General features: G+C 42.9%; 1 protein-coding gene across 1 annotated transcript in view; it reads right to left on the reverse strand.

The window, feature by feature from the left end:
• Positions 1-2,984: 2,984 nt before the first annotated feature.
• The window catches only part of LOC104257745 (neuronal acetylcholine receptor subunit alpha-7), a 64,832-nt gene continuing 45,086 nt past the window's right edge, over positions 2,985-22,730 (reverse strand). Inside the window, exons 7-10 of the mRNA XM_059833981.1 lie at positions 22,465-22,659; positions 21,075-21,161; positions 7,315-7,424; positions 2,985-3,506 (exon numbers count right to left, since the gene is read on the reverse strand). Of these exons, the coding sequence (XP_059689964.1) occupies positions 2,985-3,506; positions 7,315-7,424; positions 21,075-21,161; positions 22,465-22,659 (914 nt within the window). The remainder of the gene's footprint in view (positions 3,507-7,314; positions 7,425-21,074; positions 21,162-22,464; positions 22,660-22,730) is intronic.

Consider the following 22,730-nt stretch of genomic DNA (forward strand, 5'->3'; position numbering starts at 1 on the left):
GATTTTATAAAGTATATTATGCGTTAATTTCTTGTTGCCATTTACAGTTTGTAATCGATTTGGGAATTTTTCCTTCTTTTAGAATTATGTAATACCTTGACAGATACTCTGTGACACTAACTAGTGACGCCATGAAGAGCTTTGAATCAACATATACAGATGATGCATCAATCTTTCCAAGTGTACTGTAGTTCTCAGGAAAATCTTAAATGCATTTGTGCTTTATTCTGCAATGCTCTTTATGTACAGTAACCATTTTTCTATGCCATTTTACACTAGGTCATTCTATAAATTTTGGGGTAACACTGTTATTACCTTCCAAAAGGCCAGGTGGCAACTGGATATCTAAAGGATCTGCCTTACTTTATCATCTGAGAAAGCAAGCAGCAAGCAGTTTCAGTCCAGTGTAAGGATTTGTAAACTGCATACCACTAACGTAATTTGAGGATATTTCTATAAGAGACAACTCAGTCCTGACAATCTAACACTATAAGGTAATAATCTATAGATGGATTTTTTTAATTTGCACTGGCTTTTATAAAATAAAAAAGTGATTGAAATTAATTTTCTGCTGTTGTTTTCAGATAGTTTCCATCCTCCTTCTTATCCTAATATGTATGCATTCAGTTAAAAATACTCTTATACAAAAACTCTGTGTTTCATGTAAGGAAACATGCTTTGCATTAGGATGCTAAGGTATTGTGACTGTGTGCTTTAACATTAGCTTTTATCTTTTTATCCTGTCACTTGAGATTACTTTCAAAAATGGGGATTTTCAAGCAAAAATATTAGTGGTCCTTGAGCAAGTGTTCTAAAGGTCATTTAGCATCCAGCATCACAAACTGCAGAAGTAGTTGGATATTTAGACTTTTTATTTATTGTTTGTCCCCATAATTAAAGCAATAAATTACAATGAACATTTCAGCTGCTGTCCAAGAGCAGAGCCTGATATCCCTAACCCAAACCCCCAGATCAGTTCTGCTGTTTGGTTAGGTGTTTCTATTAGGCAAACCCTTCTTGAATTGCATTCTGTACCTCAGCAAGGCCAATTTTGTAAGTAGAAGCAGCAAAATGGGCAGAAGAAAGAAGCAGAGATGATGGGAGTCTTCTGCTGCAGGTTCAGAAAGAGCTACTTAGAGCGCTAATGCCTCTATGAAGGAAAACAAAATCTGTCTGAAATACAGATTGAATTTTCAATGGAGCTTTTTACTATAAACCATTGTTACCCCTTTGAGCTGCACCCAGAACTGAAGTAACTGCAAGAAGTGCAAAAGCTAAATGAAATACAAAACAGGTCACTGTAGTCAGGACCTCCAATATCTTTTAGGTGCTTTTAAAACATAACTCCAAGCAGTGTGATAAATCCATCGGTGTGATGATCTAATCTTACAGCTACAGAGGTAACATGACAGTGAAGTCTCTACTTAAAGGGAACCATCACCACCTAATGAAAAGCAATAGTGGAAAAGCTCAAGCACCTTATCCTAAAAGAAATAGTTGCATATTCCTTCAGTCTGTAGATCTACAAGCTTCACCATCACCTTTTAGATGGAAAGACTTTCTATTGAATAATAGCGCCATGATCTGCTTCTTTCTCTTCAACAATGATGGTGGGAAGGATCCCATCACACAGATATGGGAAACGTTAATTTTGGTACTCTGGAAGAACAGGAAGTTGAAAGTCAGCCAGAGAAGATAATTAAGAAGTAGTTGTTTTCTTTTAGTGAACATTCAGGAAAGTGCAGTGTTAGCCCAAAGAGGAAAGGTGTCTACATCAGACCACATCCTTTTGTAGCTCTGCTGTGATCAGTAGGAAAATAAAATCACACCAACATAGGTGTCATTCCCACCCACAGTAGTGAATGGAAAGAAGTTGCTATTGAGAACAGTGGGTTTTTTCCCCTTTCTTCCAGGGAAGTGTTGTAATTAGATTACTTTTTATTAATATATAGACATTATATTAGAGTACTTCTGGACAGCAAATGGATAATAAACATTGCTACATTAAAATCTAGCAAAATAAAATTAGTCTTTTACACACTCCTTTTGACAAAGCCATACTGATGAGGTTGGAAAGGGGACTGTACTAATAGAATTTTAAAAAAATACTTCAGTGGTGTAGACTAAATATGAAATCTGAGCCCAATGAAATCTTGGCAGAGCCAAGATTTTTGCCCTAATTACAGAGTTAGTCAGTAGTAGGTTGGCAACTGTGTCCCAAGAGATCAGAGATCTTTCAAATTAAGTAGAATTTCAAGGTGACAGCAACAGTTAAGTAGCAGTAGAGCTAAGAAGGCACCATTAATGATTTATATGATTGTCAACATAGAGAATTAATTTTTTTTCCAATCTCACAATCAACACTTCCTAATTTAAAAAAAAAAAAAAAAAAAGACATAATATTCTGGCAAAAATACATTCTGTTAACATATTTACTGAGAAAACATTCCAGTCACTGAACTAGTAAGAGTTAACGTGATAGTTTATTTTCATAAATACAATATACAGCATCATAAGACTGTGGAGATATGTCTGTGAAATCTGAGAAGTGAATGTCACAACCACACAAAACAAAAACGATAAAACACAAAATATCGAAAACAACAAAATGCTGTAAAGCTAAGTCATCAATGAACATTTAAATTATTAACAATATCTAAAATTTCACAAATTCATAGTAACACATTGATACTAGTGTTAACTTGTAATAAATATAGTCTAGATTTGAATTCTTGTCTATCATTTATCACAGATCATGCCATAATTACATGTGGAACTAGTCTATGAAGTAAGTAACAGAGCTTAATATGTTTACTATTCAGTAACTACAATGACTAACAACAGGAATAATTACCTCCTGAAATTATTTTCATCCCCTTCTGTGTGTTAGCACATATAAGTACACTTCTCTATTTGATTTAAATTATTTAGCAAAATTACTGGTAATGTTCACGTTTAAATTATCGTGCTCATCTTTGAAATTCTTATGCAAAATCCTTTGAAACAGCTTCTATAAAATTTGGAGCAGACATGAGAATTGTAAACGTGCAAATGATGGCAAAAAGGGTAAATGCAACCAGGCATAATCTGTCTATGACAGCAGCTGCGAACTTCCACTCACTGCAGATGTCTTCACCCTCATCTTGTTTCCGGAAGCGCATTGCTATGAACTGAACTTCCTCCAGAATCTTCACAATCACTGGAATAATATCCATTAAAGCTTTCTTTTGAACAAGCTCAATATCTTCTGGTAAGGGGCAAGTAATCTTTCCGCTCTTGCCACCCAGATCATTCTTCTGCGGGCAGCATGGATTTTCCATCACATGGTAGCTATAGATCATGTTGCCATTGCTGGACTGGTGCCCAGGTAGGACATTCATCTCCATGCTGTTTACACTCAGATGGTGCTTGGAATAGCTGTATTTGCAAGAGAGGGGCTTTATATTTTCCCCAGGTTTTTTCATACGTAAAAACCAAGCACACCAATTCAGCAGAATCACACGGACCTGAAAGAGAGTGATCAAAATAGAAATAAAAGGAACTTTCATGCATTTTTGAAGTTTTTGAAATATTTCATGTTTATAGTTAGTCTGCATGACACTTCAGAAAGACTGACTGCCTTCTGTGTTCTCCAGCTCTCTGCTTTCAAATGGGGTTTTTTGGGGTCTGGCTTCTTCCCAAGAATGACCTTTTTTGAATATGTCTTGGACATAGACGTGTTCAATGCCCACTTAGCTTATAAAGCAAAAGAGATGTAAAATCTTTCTTTACAAAATGATTCTTGAAGTCCTATCTTTAGCAAACAATCACAGATCTCTGTAATTGAGCAGAGGCCACAAAATTGGCTGCATAGCTTTCAACCATTTCTCTGATAGTATGGAAAGAGATACACTTAAATATTTTGGGGGGCAATGTTTAGATTCTGCTGACACTCAGACATCAATTTGTTCTTGTTGTACTAATTAATTCAGGAGAGAGCTGCAGCATGCGGTTGTTGGAAAACAGTCCAGGCATGATGGTATGAATCTATGTTCTCACCTGCATTATACTGTGAAGAAAGGACACAGGTACAGCTCCCCTCAGAGGTCAGAAGCCTAACCTGGCTGTGACCCTCTCCACCAAGGTCCTCCCCTAACCTTAATACAGATGTACTGTTAGCTCCCATTACAGCCACCTGCCTGGCCCAGTCCAGAGAAGAGAGTCTTCAACTAAAGCTCTCCTGGTAAGGGCTACCAGAACCCGAGCAAAGCTGTGCATGTCCAGGTTTGAAGCATATCAAAAGAAAAGCCTGAAACATGACAAACCTGATTTAGGCACAGCAAAGAGACAGAGTGCTCTTGCCTTTTCCCACAAGACCCTTTCTTCTCTCTGTGCTTGGTCTCTCCATTATCTTTCACCTATGCAACAGTCTTTGTTGTCAGCAAAGGTAAGTCAATGGAGCGTCATGCTCCATGCCTCATGCCTCATGCTATCCACTCTCAAACTGCTCCTCAGCTGGACCTTCTTTAGTGCTCTTTTCCTTGCTAGCTCAGCAGACATTATCAAAAGTGTCAAGTAGCCAGCAGCTCTCACTTCACAGAGTAGCCAACAAATGCCCTGACTGAACATCTGGGATTTAAACTCCTCTCTTGGAAAAAGTTGGCTTTAGTAAGTCATTGAAGATTAATAGAAAGGAAGACACAATTCTCAGCAGTAGAGTAAAAGAAGAAAGGAGCACCTACAGAGAGGCTAAATGCTAACACGTGTATCTCCTCCCTCTTCTGGTTCAAAGGCCAAGCACAAAGCCCTTGAGAGACGGGCAGGGAAAAGAAGCTGCTCAACTGTAAATAGTTTAGAAAGTGAGTGTTTAGGCAATGCAGTCTGTTAAATGTTCTAGGTGGTTGAGCTGCTCACACACAAGTCCAATGCCCAATGCCTTCCCCTGCAACTTACTGCAGCAGCTAATTCCATTTAAGTAGGAGGTGAGAACAATCCTGGAACAACTAATCAGAGTTAGAGCTTTGCAATAAACTGATGTCTGGCTCTGCCAGGATGAGGAAGGTGCAAGGAGTAAGTAGATGGTAGGTGTATCTCCTGGAACTGGAACTGCAGAGAAGAAATTTCAGGTAAGCAATTTCCTTCTTTCTGCAGATGGCTGCCTTAGATTCCTGGTTTTTATTGAGCAAAAATCTTTCAGGGTGTCTCTGTAAGAAAAACCTGACATAGGTGGACAGGAAAAAAAAATAATAGTGAGACTTTGCCATGAGTTCTAGTGACCATGCCTTGCAGAGGACTAATGCCCATCTTCTGTGGGGCCAGCCTCTTCCCTACACACTTGGCATTCACCCTTTTTCTCTTGAGATCTCTCAGCCCTGCCAGCTTGCCTGGTCTACAGCTTTCACAGTCTATCATCTCCACTTCCCAGTAGTGCTTCCTGATGGCATTTTTTCAATGTATGCCAGTTCAGCTGTCAGGCCATTGAACAAAGGTTCCTCAAGAGTGAGAATTCATTGCACGCTGTGTTTCCAGCCAAGAGAGCAAGAGACTGGTAGAGAGCAAAAGCTGACTTGCAGGGCCTGTGAACAGATTTAACATGAGCCATTGTGTCGAGGCTCCTTGAAAAGCAGACAAAACAATAAAATTGTCCATGGGGGCTGTTATGCTGCTGTATACCATGTCCATGTAGACTTCTGAAGCATGTTTACCCAGATTTGTGCCCTCAGGTCTTCCTTACATGCACGTTCATCCAGAATTCACATGCTCTGCTGTCTTGAAAGTAAGGTGATTTTAAATGATACAGCACTTAAGAAATAATTGTTAGTACGCTTAATTGCTACTGGATTTTTTTTAAAATATGCATTGATGCTGCAGTTTATTTTTAGAGAAGCTGAATTAGAAAACTGTTCTGTACTCAGGCTGACATTGGCAACAATGTAACATTCAGCATCATGTCAGGATAATTGTCTAGCATGACAAATGTGGTGAATGAGATACCAGACAATGCTGTACAACCAGACTTCTGTGAAACCAGAGTGGGTAGACAGTTGACTGTGACTATTTGCATCTGCTTCTGCTTTCATTCCTTTTCTTTTTGTAAATACAAAGTATACCTTGCTTATTCTAAAATCTAATTTTAGGAAAAGGAGAGAGAAAAAAAGTATCATGTTCTTTTAACTTGAAAATCTAAAGGAAACACATTCCTCCTGAAGGCCAGCTGACGTTGGTGCCAGACCTCACTGGGCTAAGAGTCTGCTGCTGTAGAGAAAAGAGGGTCCACATGCTAATGCATTGAGAATTGATCAGATGGCAGCAGACAAAATTGTTTTTCCACAACAGACAAGCAGATGTGGCTTTAGCAGAAGGCAGATTTCCAAGCCAGGGAAGTCCAGGGGTCTCCGCAGTACAGTCAGACTGAACCCAACAGCTGGTAGAGTCACCCTCCCTGGAGGTATTCAAGGAGCGTGTGGATGTGGCATTGTGGGATGTAGCTTGATGGACATGGTGCTGTGTGGTGTTGGGTGGGTTGTGGCTTGTTGTTGTTGTGTGGCGTGGGTTTTGTGGTTTTTTTGTTTTGGGTTTTTTTTTTTTTTTTTTTTTTTCTTTTCCAGGTTGGACTCGATGATCTTACAGGTCTTTTCCAACCGTACTGATTCTGTGATTCTGTGATTCTGTGATTGCCTTTCTGTTTCTGCTGGTGGTGCAGCAGCAGTGAGCTCCAAGCTATGAGAAACATAGCTGGGTTCAGCATTCAACACCCTCACTACACTGAGGTATTGGGGTTCCTGATCTTCCAGCAACTCAGGGAGCCAGCCCATAATTGGAACAGTTGCAAGAGAGAAGTAAATTGGCTTAATCTCCTCTCTTTGTTTTGGGAGATTACAGCTCTGTCACAAACTGCAGTGAGAACCTCTGTAAGGGAACAAAAGCAGACAAACTGCTCAGCAGAGACCAGTAAGTGTTTGTTCAGTGCTTTGAAATGTCACATTTTATCAATACTGCTGTCTGCTGGATGAGAAATCAAAGGTGTTGCCCACAGGGCTAGCACTTGCAAAGCGGGTGCTGAGCAAGATTACTCTGCCATGACTCAACCACACCATTCTAAGTTTAAATAGAAAACCCAAATAACAGATGCTGGTTTTAATGGAAAAACAAATTTAGTATGTTTGTTCTTTCCCTCCAATAGCAAACATAAGAGTCACACATACTGCCTGTAGCTGACTCTTTAGATTAATGGAGAACAACTTCTACCCCTCATTTATAACTAGTTTTCTATAGCTTTTAGATTAATTTTTTCTTCCAGTAGGCTGTTGAATATTTACCATCAAAGCTGCTTACCCATTTGGGCATCTTTCCTGCTTGTGGGTCATGATGGTGAAACTGCAGAACCAGCACTGTTACCACCACAGACAGACCAACGATGACCATGATGCTAGCGAAATACTGAGCTAAAAGTAAAAGGACAACTTGGTTAGGAGGGGAAAAAGCAAACAAAAGGCAAATAATATTCCTTGGCCATAATCCAAGATCTGCATTTGAGAAGCATTGCATCACATCCAAACATCCTCTTCTCTGGTCTTCCACACTAGAGCATTTGAGGCCTTTGAGGTTTTCGGTGTATCTGCTCAGCTCCCTCCTCTCCAGTGAGGGAAGCGCTAGAACCAGTGAAGGGCGTAAACTGCTTGGGTTTTGTTCCCAGGGGGGAATGTAGGGCCTCCTGCTAAGGACCTGCTCCCTGCCTGCTGCCAGGACAGCAAGGAGCTGAGCTGACCAGACCCAGTGAACAGCAACATGCCCAGCCCTGGGCCACCCCACAGTACCAGCAGAGGTGCTGGAGGGAAATGCTGTCCTCATGGTGTCACTGGACCCCCTCAGGAAGTGTCAACAGATCCCCTCCCTTGCCCCACCACTGCTCACAAAGCTTTAGGCCTATTTTTCAGCACCCGCTTCAGCCCTCAAGACCACTTCTTTTGGTTCCTACGAAAGCATGCCACACCCTTGCTGAGTGCTGAATTTAAGCCTGCCATGCAGGAAAGAAATCAAGCTCTTGAACACCAGAACTGAGACTTGAAACTGTGTCTTCTAAGTGGCAGTACGGCTTCCTCATGCCAGGAGTGAGGTTGATGCACTGGCATGTAAAGAGGAATTACCCACTGGGCTAATGACTTTTTAAGGCTGCTGTCAAAATACCAGGGAGCATTACCGTTTACTGATACAAAGGGGCGATGTGGGAAAGCACATGACACTGCCGCAGGCTGCAGCCTCCTCCTACCCCCAGCCATCCCTTCTGCAGCTTGCAGGAAAATTCAAAAATTCAATACAGGCTCCAAGGCAAGTTTTGTTCCGGCTCTGTTTCTCAATAACACTTTCCACTGCCTCAGCAGCAAAAAGCTTGTTCATAATTATGAGGTTCTCAGGCCTTCCTGAAACCAACACTGCAATTGCTTCAAGAGACGGGCATGGCTTTCGGTGGCAAAATGAATTATGCAGCTAGATTAGAAGAACAGTCCTGAGTGTGAGGTGAATTGAAAGTTCTTTGTTGCACTTACTCATGAGAGAACAGAGCCAACAGCCAGGCAGAAGCAGAGCAAACCGGGAACTCAGGTTTGAGGGATTAGAAGAACAGTCCTGAGTGTGAGGTGAATTGAAAGTTCTTTGTTGCACTTACTCATGAGAGAACAGAGCCAACAGCCAGGCAGAAGCAGAGCAAACCGGGAACTCAGGTTTGAGGGAAGCTGGCTGACGTGATTCCAGTATGCCCCATGTAACAGAAACACAGCAGTGTTGATATTGCTGGTTTAATTACTTCCACAAGTCACTGCTGTAAATTCTATGCATTTTGATGCCACCAGACTTTAAAGGCCTGAAGTGGTCCATTTAAAATGGCTTTGGCTAGGATTTTTCGCAGATCCTTTGAAAATTAGTCAGCTGGTTGAACTTGGAAACAACTTGGTATTATCTGACTCAAGATCCCAGCCAATGATTAGCAGAGGATTTCACACTCTCAGTTTTTTAGGCTGTAAAGCCAGGAACAGAGGTCAAGAAACAGCTATGGAGACCTGCTAGTAAACAGTGAAAACAGTTCTCTCAGGAACAGACTGGGAACTGTAGGGGACCTGTGGACCTATAAAGAAGGATGCTATATGTTTTTGTCTGGTGATAGGCAAGGAAGATGGCTGGGTGTGTATCACCTGCATTTTGGGGTGGGGGCAAACCTTTTGTTCAAGGTCCAGTGAAGTTTTCAGTCAGAACGTAAGGGTGGAGGAAATAGGGCATAGTACTTCAGCCCTACTATCAGCATCAGGCAATGAAATATCACAAGATATCTGTGAAATGGGAACTGGCAGGTAGACTTATACAGGCCAGGTAGGTGCAAGTGCTGTATTCATTTCAGGGGGAGAAAACCCCAAAGGCCTGGAGCAGCCCAGACCTACTCTATGGCTGGATTTTGCCAGCCCTGAAGAACCAGCAGTGAAAAGGGAGGAAGTAAGTAACAATGGCTGGCACATCTGTCACGTTAGCTTTCCACATCTCTAGTTGGAGATATGATGAAGGCTGTTGCCTCCTTTCCTGTGGCAAAAGAAGGCAGACCTAATGGCCATTGTTCACAAAGGAATTGCTAGATATTCTGCCCATGGGCCTCTTTGACGGAAAACATGACTCTGTGGTTACAATCCCAACCCTGCATTGGGGCAGAGCCACAGGTAGGGATGGCCAAGACCTAGCTGGGCCTGAGTTCAGTGATGGTTCACCTATAAGGGAAGGAAAGGCCCCAGAACTGAGTGGGTATGTCCATGAGGCAAAATGGTGCTGGCTCTGAAACGGTATCCATACCCACTCAACATTTCCTGATCTTTCTGTCCAGGGTTTAATCCTACATCCTCTCTTTCCCAGCAGCAGAAAAACATGGTCCTCCTGCAGCAGTCAGGAGAACTGGTGGGGAAGAATCCTGTGCTGTCTCCCATGCACCTCCCTAAAAGCATGGCTTAATCCTCCTTCAGTCTGCTGGCTTGGCATCTCTGTTCCTGGCAGTCTTCCAGCCAGACCAAACCCATCACTTGGTGAAAGCTACACAGGTTGCTGTCCCTTTTAACCTAACACCCCCTCTGATATGACCATGAGTCAACCTTCCTCAACAACCCTGTGAGCAGAGGAGCCTAGCTGCTGAAAGGATCAAGCTACGATGTGCAAAGATAACATGTTCCTTGGAGTCACGGGACTCACCCAACCCTAGCCCCACACAGCCCTGAATTAGCAAACTCTATTCCTGGGCCTCCATTGAGCACAGAAACAGGATGCTCTCCTGTGAGATGTGGCACAGCAGACAATCAATGGAGTAAGAACTGAGCTTTGTTCTCCCAAGTGGCAGCCACAGTCCAGCCACCAGGCTTTTTTTGCCAGTATTTTAGGGTCCATCCTAAAGCTTACAGCACTTACGTAGTTAGGGCTTTGAAGCTGCTCGTCCCAAAGAGTCCTACCCCCACGTGTGTCTGTTGGCAGGGGTAAATGCAAATCTGATTTTACAAAGAAGCTCAGCCCCTTTCATTTCAGCTGCAGAAGCAAAATGCTCAGCAACTCTCACTAAGCATCTCTCTGTATGCTACTTCAGAGCTTCTGGTTACTAGATCATCCCCGGTACGGATGGGTCAGCTTTACAGGAACAGCAATCCCAGACCGGAGTGCATTTGAAAGAGCAGAACCCTGGTTGCTGTATGTCAGCTGCTCTGAGGCACAACTGGGAAGCGACTGACCTGTTCTGGAGGGGAACTGGCTCATTTGCACTCTCTGCCCTGGACAGCTGCCACAGGCCAGGAAAAGGGGCCGGAAGACCTGCGTTTGGAGCCCCTCAATATCCCTGAATTACACAGCGACATTCCCCAGGGATACTGAGCTCTGCACTGGTCACTGCTAGATGCTCTTCATGTGTTTTCAAACCTGCATGCTGCTTTCTTCAGCAGTTGTGTGTGAACAGAAAAGCTGTTTTGGATGCTCAAGTAATCTCTATCAAGTAGCATCAAGTATTTGTGCTTCTACAATTTGCTTTCTTCCCTTTCTTTGCCAAAGGAGGCATGACATAACACACTGCCTGGAGAGCTGTTTTAACATCTGGGAGTTGTCAGCCTCTGTCTCAGCACTGTCAGAAGATGATCAGGTGCTGTTGTCATAGCAAATATGGACCTAATACAACAACAAATAGCCAGGAAGTATTTTTAAAAAATTGGTGACAACAGCAATTTGTTCTTGCAGGCATCCTCTGACATCACCAATATCAAAAGGATGGCAATGGCTTGCAATTCATAACTTGAGGGGCTTCCAGTACCATTTTTGGACCTTCTGTGCCATTATCTGATGTTAGAGAAGCACCTCAGGACTATTTTAGAGATGTTTTGGAAGATCTGCTGTTTGAGAGGACCTGGATTAACCTTAAGGACTGATTAGGGTAAATAAAACAGAAACCCTAAGAGGAGCAAGATGATTCCAGATGGTTGCTTTGCCCTGTTGATTTTATCACTGAACACTGACTAAGAAAGCAGTATATTATCCAGATTTGTTAACATAGTTGATCATAGGATAGGCAGAGCTTCTCTATTGTGACCAGTGCTGTTCCTATGAAATAGTGGGGGAAGGAGGAGAGTGTCATGCTCAGGTATTCAGAGTGATCAGGTTGGATACCTCCCACTGGTGTTCCTGTTTGTACTCCTTCTTTGCAGGAAATGTCAGGTTCTGCATATGAAATGATGAACTGGTTTAGAGCTGCTCTAAGTCAGGTCATTTCAGTCATTCAGTGCTGAGTGCTTCTGGTGAACTCTCAGAAAACAGGAGAAATTTCCCAGAGCATGCACAGAATGAGATATTCACTGCTCCTCCTTCTGGAAATGGTCCAGGTTAATGAACTGAAGCCTGTGGAGGATGCAGGAAACCTCAAAAAACAGCAGAGGGGCTTCCAACCACCTTTCTTCTTTTCTCCTATGGCAGGGACCAGGGCTGGTGCTGGGCAGATTCTGTTGCAGTCTACAACAGGTGATGGCAGAGTTTCTCAGAGATCAGGGAAAACAAAAGGTAGAGGAGAGATTGATTCCCTTGCTGGCTGATTTACTGTTGTACACAGACAGCAAAGAAACACAGAAGAGGATGTAGGCAGGAAAACAATTTCCACCGTTGTCGAGATTTGCTGCAGCTGGGACTGTGCTGTCCATTAACTCTCACTGCCAGTAGATAGCGAAGAGCATCATCTCCATCCAGCTTGTCCCTCATAAACATGAAATGTCTTAAGAGAGTGAGAGACTTCAGGATTGGACCCTGTGTCTACCTTGTGGTTATGTTATTTGTAGAGGGCACAGGGGCAGTGTTTTCAAGCTCTCCTCCTCCCACATGCTTTTGAAGAATAGAACTGGGTGTTTGAAAAGCGAAACTGTTCTCTTTTTTTAATAAAGAAAAGGTGTCCAAGACTCGTGGCTTTGGGAAAAGCACCACTGATCACAGGGCATGAAACTGTAAGAGCTGCTATGAATATCAATTTCTGTTTCATGGAAAAGGCTGAGCAGGGTTCTGGTGCCAGCAGGGCACCCGACAGGACCATGAAAGGGAGGTAGGAAAAGCACTCCACAAAACCAAAAAGAGACAGAGTAAAGTGAAGTGGCAGCAGCTGAGGACATACAGGCAGATGACAGAAAAAGTAACAGGAGATTAATCTCGTTTTCTCTCTCTAGTCAGAACCACTAATGCCTTATGCTCATAACTTAAAACAATCTGTAACTCCTGGAGGTGGTAAAGCACCACATTGCTTCCTTGTCTTAGTAATTTGCAGCCTCGTTTGCTGTATGACTAACTGCAAGAAATCACCCCAAGCATCTGCTGCAAACGTCCTTATTCACAGCATAAAACCTTCATTCTTACTGAAATAACATAGGCATGATAAAGAATGGCAAGGAGGGGACACAGCTGAAAATAAGTCATGATAGTAGAGCCCTAAGCAGCAAGTAAGTGTTGTGGTTTTTAAAGAAGCAAGCAGAGGAGCTCAACGGAAGACAGAGAGAAATGCAGTTTTGTTATCTGGAACTGAAGATAACTTAATTTTCATTGTGCACTATTTGAAACATCCAGCCAAGGTGTCAAGCATCACACAGATGTTAATCGTAGGAAATGATAGTTCCTCACATTCATGAGCCCTATGTTTCCCTTTCAAATACCCTCTGCACACGCCAGCTTTCAGGTGTTCCACACTTTCTGCTATAAAACTCCTTTTAGAGCAAAATACAGATTCTTGATCCAAAACCAATGGTGTTATTTTGGACAGAGCTGGAAGGAAATAATGATTTGCAGCACTTCAGAGTTATTTGGGCATGGAAAAATATCAGAAATGATTAAGCACTTCTCCTGTGCAACAGGATGCCTTGCATTTCCAGGTCTAAAAAGTGTTTATGAGAGAAACAAATCATCTGACTGGCCTGAGAGGTCTGAACATTTCGTTTCAAGATTTGGCTTTTGGGCAGAAGCATGCCTTATCTGCTTGCACAAGGTACTTTCAAAGTGATACTTCCTCAGTGGAGGAAGAGCAGCCAACTCAGAGCTTATTTCAGCTTTTCTCTCAACCTGAAAGCATCCTGCTGTGGGTGGTCCTAGCTATTTCTCTGCGTGACTGTACTTTCTGTGCCACCTGGGGCCTGAACTCAAATGCTGCAGCAGCTTTGGACCAATATAAGAGTAAAGAGCTGGGTGGGGTTTTCAAAGTAAGCATTTTAGGGTCAGCATCTGCACAGTGTCACCCTGTTCTCACAGCGGTGAGACTGCAGCATAGTAAACCAGAGCTGAGTGCAAGATGGATGTGGGTGGGTGGAGGAGGGACCTCACAGCCTGTGTCTTGCTGCAGGGTGCAACAAGAGGTGAACCTGCTGCTTACTAGGGGTGGGGGCCTTAATGGTGTTTTCTTAAAAACAAAACATCTGGTGCTGGAAGCAGCCAGGATCACAGAGGGAGACGGAAAAGTGGAGACAGTTACAAACTTTTCAATGCCATGTGACCCCAAATGTTTTACCTTCTGGAGGTGATATTGCAGGCAGGGAGAAAGAAGGGTCAGGAAGTTGTGCTGGTTATGCTTGTAACTGTCTTGCTTTCAATTTTGCAGAGCAATGGCATTTGGCCATGTCTGACTTTAACATGGGCTGTGTATTGATCTGTCTTTCTGAAACACTGTCTGGTTTTGGTAGTAACTAAACATTACATTAGGAGCTGAAATTTTAAGCCTAGGAGTCCAAACTAGCAGCTTATACTGAGACATCAATTTTTTAAGACATTCCTACAGCTGTGCAAGATGAATGAGATTCTGGTCACTGCCTTATCAGGTACTGCTGGATGTGGGTAAGCATGACCACCAACTGTGTAGTCTTAAGGAGACTCTAGTCAAAGGATAGTCATGAAGGGGAAGAGTTATAGTTAGGAATCTGTCTTGACTTAGGGGAACTTGTTCCTTAGTGACCTCTTAATGTATGGTTTCGTAGCCTTAATTACAAGGTTGTTTTCAAATGGAAAACATAGTTTAATGAAACAGGTCAGGGATATGGAGACTGTAAACAGGGAGGCACAGTGCTCTTTAGAAAAAGAAATTCAGGCATGTGTCTATTGCCTAAGGAAGGAGCTCATCCTTTCTTCAGAGATGGTCATAAAACAATTACCAAAACCAGATCTGATTATCCAGTGCTATTTATGTGGATCACATTGTCTTTATAGAAATAAAAAAAGACCTTCCAGTTTAGATCTAACTGCCTCAAATGTAGTTCTCAGATTAATTACCTAAGCCTTTAGTTTTAATGGGGAGGACCTGAGCTTGTACAAAAGCTTTATTTGAAATAACAGTGTTTGTTTAATTTTGATTTGGTCACTGATCCAGGAAATCAACACAGGGGGACATGGATATCCCTTCTTACATAATGCACTAGACTGGGTGCAGTGGTGTTACATGGTAGGGGCAAGAAGGTGCATGAAATCCCTATGAAATTACTAGCATTTATAGTGCGGGACAAATCTGCGTAATTGCATAGGTTTTTAGAAGCAGAAAGAAAAATTGTTGTCATATACCTGAGCTGTATCACACAGACTTCATGATTTTACCCAGTGATTAGTGCACTCAGACCAGTAATTTTGGGTGTGTAACACATCTGGAGTTCTCTGCATTTCTGTATATCCTTTCCTCAAGTAATGAACTCCAGCTGTCTACTTACATAGACTCTTGAAAAAGTATTTTTAGACAGAGAGAAATAAAAGTAAGTCGAATCACGAGTGCTGCCAGACACACTTCCCACAAGGCATGATTAAGCTAGGTTAGGAAGGGTAAGTTCAGGACATAGCTGCTGCTGTATAGTCATGGTCTGCAAGTCTTTTAGGAGCTACACTCCAGAGATTTTAAGTGCCAGGAGGGACCTCCAGGACCCTATAGTGAAAAAAGCCTTGTTCGTATAGTTGACTTGCATTGGATTCTGGCCAAACTGTTGTGTTATACATGTCATGGGACTCTAACGCTTTTGATACAAATGGCTGAGCTGGTTTCTGTTGCTATGGGTAGTTAATTTTTTAAACAGAAACAGAGGCATGTTTGCACTGGTTCCCAGACTTCTCCGTTCTTTGGCATCTCAGATGAGTTTGCAGAAGGGCAGAATTCAAATTCTGAAAGACTGCAGTGCCTTACTTTGCACATATGCATGCTACTGAAAACTGTTTTTTGGAAATACCTTGTTGCCCCCAAAAGGGAGGCTCCCCTGGAGAAGGACAGGAGCAGACATGCTGCTGGGCAAGGAGTAGCTAGTTGCTGATGTGAATGCAAGCCCCCAAGAAAGCTGAGTGAGAGCAGGGGGCAAATATAGTGACACAGCCTGTCCAACTGGAACAATTCTTGGCACGGAAAGGGGCTGGCTCACCATGGAAAGAAAGCTCTACCCATCACTCTGCAGCATAGAGGAGTAGCACGGTCCTGATGTTCAAAGGTGTTGAGCAGCCTGCTGCTGATTTCTAGGCCAAGCTTTGTCATTTACTCTTTACAGAGAAGAGCAAGTGGCTTGGTTTTAATGTGTATTAACACAGCAATCAGTAGGCTATATAGAAATGGGAGTCCATCATGTGGGGAAGTTGCATGTGCAGGGTAAGACAGTCTCTGCTGTGGGCAGCTTTATGAACAGACAGAGAATGCAGGGGACATACCAAAGAAGGGGGGGAGCCACTGTTCAGAGGAGTAGAAAAAAGCAAGTGTCTTGCCCCACCTCCTTCCTTGTAATTATTTAGACTGAGTGGTCCTTCATTTGTTCTAAATGTAAGTTGAGGTCAAGGGAGAATGGCCTCAGCTGAGAAGAATCGGAATATTATTTCCATATTTCTCTGCAAATATACCAGACCTCAGAAGCTGGTTCTTTTCTTGGTGTCATATTAGACCACCTTTCCTTTGCTCCCTCAACAAAGACACTCCAAACAGCAGCTGTGAGAATTTCCGATGTTATTACAATTAAGTAGTTAAAGCTGAGGTCAGAAGACAGAGAAAAGTTAGAGGCAGAGTGTGTTAGGTGCTAATGGTTTTGTGCTAGCAAAGACTGGGAGTGTTCATCCAGGTCCAGGTAGGTTTGGATGCATGTTTGTTTTTAAAAACCTACACCCTAAGAATATAATGCAGATTTTTAAAGTGGGGTCCCATTTTCAGAGCATCTCTGCTCCCATGTGGCTGATGGTGGCTTTTCTGCAGACCAGCAATGGATCTTTCTACTTCAAGATCAAATTACTTGCATCCTTCTCAAACCACATGCTTTAGAAGGTTTGTTTATTTTTGTAACCTGGCGCTAACCATGCTGATTCTCCAAAAACTGAACAAGCTGTCCAAGTGTTCTCCTTTTCCTCACACTCGTTCCTGAAGACTTTCAACTGAAGAACTGTGATCATGACCTCATATATCCAGTTCAGCAGCTAAAATATCCCATTTGGGATCACCTATGAGATCACTGTGGAGACATTATGCTGTGCAACGCTGTTAGAGCAAGGATAAGGTTTTCAGAGCTCAAGATCATATAAAACCGCACAGCCCACGCACAGCCCAGCTTTGAGCACTTGCTGAACAAGGGCTGTCTGGGTGCAGAAGCCAAATGGGTGAGCAGTCTTTCCCTGCATATTTGGAGTCGAGCAAGGAGTTGGGAGCAAGGCTTTAAACTAGGAATACTCTGAAAGGGAGATTACAACCCAAATTTAAATGGAGAAACGGTGGACAAGGGCGGAAGGAAAATGGTGCTGGGTGGCTAGAGCAAGAAAGAAATGTGAAACAAGGTGGAAGGGCTCACCTGCAGAGTGAGCAAATGCATGAAGTCTGGGAAATATGCAGGAGCAACTGGAATTCTGTGTGTGGTCATGAAACAGTAACGTTGCTGGGACAACTGATATGTGGAGGGATATCTCTCACTACCAGAATGCTCTAATGCATAGGTACAAGATCTTCAGGAGGAACAGACAGCGAAAACAACATGGGTTGCCCTCTTTGTGAAGGAGCCACCTGGATGTGAGTGGCTCCTCTATGGGACCGATGAGAGCTGCTGGAGAGCTTGTGGGTCAGATTCAGTGAAGAGGCCAACGAAAGTGATGCTGTGGTGGGAGTGCTTTATAGACCACCCACACACAGTGGATATGGGCATGGGGCCTTCTTAAAGCAACTCAGGGAAGCCTCTGTATCACAGATCCTGGTTGTCACAGGGGACTTGGACCTCCCTGATGTCTGCTGAAAAGGCAACACAGTGTAATGCAAGCAGTCAAGAGGATTTCTGAAGTATGCCATTGATAACTTCTTGAAAAAAGTACAGGACAGGCCAACCAAAGGTGGTGCACAGCTGGCTCTGCTCTTCACTATAAAAGGAAGAACTGGTTGGGAACATGATCATTAATGGCAGCCTAGGCTGTAGTTATTATGAATAGTGGAGTTCAAGACCATGAAGGGAGTGAGGAATGAGAACAGTAGACTTTTCTCATTTTGGGGGGAACTAGTAGCTGGAATCCCACTGGAGGAAGCTCTGAAACATAAAGCAGCACAAGAAAATTGTGAGGTCTTAAAGTACAGCAGCCTCCAAGTGCAAGAAAAGTCCCTTCTATTACTCAGAGAAATAAGGAAACACACCAGGAGACAAGCATGGGTAGGCCAGGAACTCATAGTGATGCTCCAGTGCAGAAGAGGGGGGGATGCGGGAAACAGAGACAGGCTGCAAAAGGAAAATTTGGAAGCCTTGCTTGGACATAAGGGTTGCTGTGAAGAATGTTAAAGCTCAGGAGCTGAGACTGCCAAGGGAGTCAATGGCAACAGGAATAGTTTCTACCACTACACAAACAGTAAAAAGCTGAACAAGGAAAGCATGGGCTTGCTGCTGAATGGGGAGGATGATTCAGTGACAGTGGACAGAGATAAGGCCAAGAGAGTGCATACTTTTCCTCAGTTTTTGCCATCAAGGTATCCTATGTCTCTGTGCTTAGAGACATGGTTCAAGGATGAGGAAAACAATCAGCAGTGGATGAGGATGGAGTCAGTGATTGATTGTGAGATCTGAACCTGCCCAAGTCCCTGGGACCAGATAGGTGTCACCAAGAGTCCTAAGGGTATTGTTGCAAGGCCACGGAGATGGGGTAAGATCCTTGGCAACTAGAGAAAGACAGATATTGCACCTATCTTCAGAAAAGTCCAAAAGGACAATCCAGAGAACTACATCCCTGTCATTCTGACTTTGGGCCCTGGGTAAATCAGGGAGCAAGTCCTTAGGGAACATTTCTGGACACTTGAAGGAGAAGGTGGGGACTGGGAACAGCCAGCCTGCATTTATCAAGAATAAATCATGTCTCACCAACATGATTGCCTTCTATAATAAAATTACAATATTTGCAGACAAGGGGACAGCAGTAGAGGTCATTTACATCACCTTTAGCAAGGCTTTTGACACAGTCTTCCACTTTCTGAGGTCCTTTCCAACCTGAACTATCTTGTGATGCTATGAAACAAGAGCTTCCATTGCACAGAGGTGGTCAAGTTTCAGAGCATGCAGCTTGAGGGCACCCCCGTGTGTCAAGGTTCAGTTTGGTTCTGGGCGTAACAGGGAAGCATCAGATGACAGTAGCCACAGGATTATTTTAGACATCCCTCATCTGGATACCTGAAGTCAGTCTCCAGGGTGTTACAAAGCATCCATGCGCAAGGATTATTCTTTTATAGTGTTTCACAGTATAAAATTCATCTAATGAACAGATGAAAGAAATAGACTGTGTTTGACCTACATGACAACTTCAAGAGGTGTGTTTCTAATACATTTGATGATACACTATAATTATTTGGGCATTAGGAAAAAACTTGCAACAACACATGCTGTCAACAAGGCATATTTGTGAGAATAGACTCCCTTAACATCTCCTTGACTTTGTGATCCAGACAGGGTGAAAAAATGTGAGCGGTCGTAAGAGTCGAGCTGATATTCACCTGGAGAAGGGGAACTTTATGCAACAGGGTTCCCCAATACTGCTGCCCCTCACCCTCTCCTGATATGTGATGTTCACATAGCTATGCTGTAATAAGTAGAAATTAATCCGTTATTACAGCATGAAAATCTGTAATAATACATAACTATTACAGCTTTTCTTGGTACAGATCCTGCCTTCTGTGATAGGGGACTGTATCAGTAGAAACTGGTCTCGTTAAAGCTAGTGGGCTAGGCATAGGCAAGTGCATCCCTTTACTAATTCCAAACAGCTTTTGTCATGTATTACACGAAGGAAAATTATGTGAGAACTGGTCCAAGATGTCTTGTGTCTCCTCCCTCCACACAAAGTTTGTCTTAAAATTGTATCTGTTTCTGTAGAGTCCCAGGTATATGTTCAGAGAGAGTTTTTGTTAGTTTTTTGGAAGCTCCTCTGTGACTCAGAGGCAACAGTCCTGCTGACTTTCAATAAGATATTACATTTATTTGGAGGCTTTCAGAAACTCTTGCTGATGGGCGTTGTTGCCCTTACTGTTCCATAGTCACCCTCCTTCCCCACCATTAGGTCTGAGGTTTTAATCCTTGAAGTGAGATAATGAGGTTGTCTGAGTAAATGCTCTTTTGTCCTATTCATGACGTAACTTGTGCGAGGCTTTAATTGTACAATGGTGAGGTGCACCTTCCATCAGCACATAGATATATTGTTGAATATTTTGTTTATTTCTACTGTCTGTAATGTGTACTTTAGTCATGATTTGTACACAAAGATAGGCCTTAGCTCAAGAGATGATAATTAAAGAGGTTCTGAGTTTTTCTGTGGTGTTCATGCTTTGTTTTGTAAACCATAATAGGTTTATTTTCTCTACCCTGTTATGACATCAGGGAATAATGCTTTCTCCAGTTCACAGCTGAGAAACACAGGCCCCATGAGATCAAGATAAAGGGATGGACCTATGAAAACAGAGGATGTAACAATAACTATCTGGCCCACGTTGCCAAGATGATAATCGGTTCCATAGTTTTCAGCCCATGTTAAAAATGCTCCAATGATATATTTGAATTTTGACTGTGGTACCTTGAGTTGCTCTTGGGGTAGAGAGAAGAGAAGAGGAGAAGAAAGGTGCAGGCAGGAAAGAGAGGTTTAACAGCAGGGAAGGCGGGTGATGCAGAAGAAGAAAGATGAATATTCTCCAGCCAGCAGCACTGAGACCTGAAAGCTTCAAAAGCTCTCTGTGCACACAGCTTAATCCAAAGAGCTGTGAAAGGGACTTTATGGACAGACTCGGTGAATCCAGAGCCAGGGTTGAGTACTAGTATCCCACTCGTGCCTGTGGACTGGTGGTGTTGGCTTTGTGCTTTGCCTATGCAAACCTCCATGTTGTGTCTTTATTCTGTGTCCCCTCAATCCTTGCAGTTACCAGCTTATCTGATATTTCCAGATCCTTTTTGTATCCCTAGTGTAGGCTTTTTTCATACATGCAAACAGGAAAGCCCAGACAGAGATTTACTCCTGACATTGCTGAAATGCAAAACTGTAGTAACAAAAAGAGTCAGTCCTCAAATAGGCTTTGAACAACTCTTGAGAAGCATCATATATTGTGCACAGAGCAGAGAAAATCAACTTACCTATTAGTGGGACTGAGTCAGAAGTTGCAGGCATGATCTCAGCCACAAGCAGCATGAATACAGTCAGGGAAAGCAGGACAGTGATACCTGCAGGGAGTGAACATGGAGGGGAAGGATGAGGAACACTCTGCAGCTGCTCCTCTGATGTCTTTGCTGCTAAATATAACCTTGTTCTGATCTACGGCTAAGCCAAACCCATGACTTCACATCTGTCAGTGCAGATAAGAACTTCCACAAAGTGAGAGCATTTTTGGATGCAACTTTATCTGCTGTCTTTTCACTTTTCTCAGTTACACCCAAACCCTTGCTCCTCTTTTAAAGTAATGGAGAAATCTTTCCTGCCAAGTGAAATGAAGCTTGCAGAACTGGTAAACTATGTTGCTTTTCCAAAACACAGCTCAAAGCCCAGATGGTTATTAAGGGCTAGAAGACACTTGCACAGATATCAGTCTAGTTTTTGGCTATTGCGTATTATATAACACCCTCCAAGGAGCTGCAGCCTGTTTTATAAGTAGGTCTTTGTATGTTCTATCTGGAAAGACTGTTGCTAAACCTAACTGCCCTAGTGCTGAGAAATCACAAGGCAAGGTCATGCATGAATATTTTCTCCTATTTTTGTGTCAACATTGTACTTCAACTCAGGTAATTCTTTTCCTTGTTTCCATCCTATCTTTCATAGATGGCAATTGTATCCCCTATAGCCTGTGTTTTATTTCTTGTAAGACAGGCCGCTCAGATCCCTGATTGTTCTACTAACACTGAGGGCACTTCATATGATTTAAAGGTCTCTGCCCTGATTGGAATTGTGCACAATTAACTCTTAAGGTCTTGCATGGGCCAGTCTTGTGTATTTCCAGCTCTTCCCTGTCTTCTTTTGGAAGCACCCCTCCTGTCTTTATCAACACACCAACAATAAATCTCGTTCAGCCCTTCCTTGGCTGTCACTGTTTGTGTTCATGGGGGACTCATGGCTTGGTGTTTTGGGAGCTGAACTTGGAAGGTGAAAAGCCAATGCCCAGTTGCTGCTGCTGCTCACAACCCTTCACTCTCTGTGTCTTAGTATGTCCTGTGTGAAAAACAGAGTTAATCAACTGTGAAATGCATTGAGACGTACGGAAGAACAGAACAACAGGGATGTCAGAGTACTATCACTGCTGCCTGTGCCAGCGACAAGTTCTGCCTCATCCCACAGTAAAATCCAAAAGATTTTAGAAGTGTTTAGCCCAGGATGTGTGAATGCCATACAGAAAGCTGTTACCCTGGTTTCTGCAACAAAACAAGTGCTTCTATTGCTCCTCCTGGGAAATCTTTATTCATCAAGCACTATGAGGTATTTATTTTTCATTTTATAGGAAGTACTTATGAAAGAAATGAATTCTTTAGCACTTACCTAAAGAAATCTTCTCCCCTGAATCAGCAGGCAAAAGGAAAACAAGCAGTGCCAAGCCAGATATGAGAACGCAGGGAATGAGTAAGTTCAAGCCATAGTAGAGGGTGCGTCGGCGCATGGTGATGGTGTACGTCACGTCTGGGTATGGTTCTTTACAGCATTCATAGTATATCTCATTCCTCTTTCCTGGGACACCTACAGAGAGGGAGATCAGAGCAGTGGGGAGAGGTGCAGGACTCCCAGGTAACCCCTCAGAATGGGCCAAG

The sequence above is a fragment of the Gavia stellata genome, chromosome Z (genome assembly GCF_030936135.1).
Source record: "Gavia stellata isolate bGavSte3 chromosome Z, bGavSte3.hap2, whole genome shotgun sequence".
Taxonomy (NCBI): domain Eukaryota; kingdom Metazoa; phylum Chordata; class Aves; order Gaviiformes; family Gaviidae; genus Gavia; species Gavia stellata.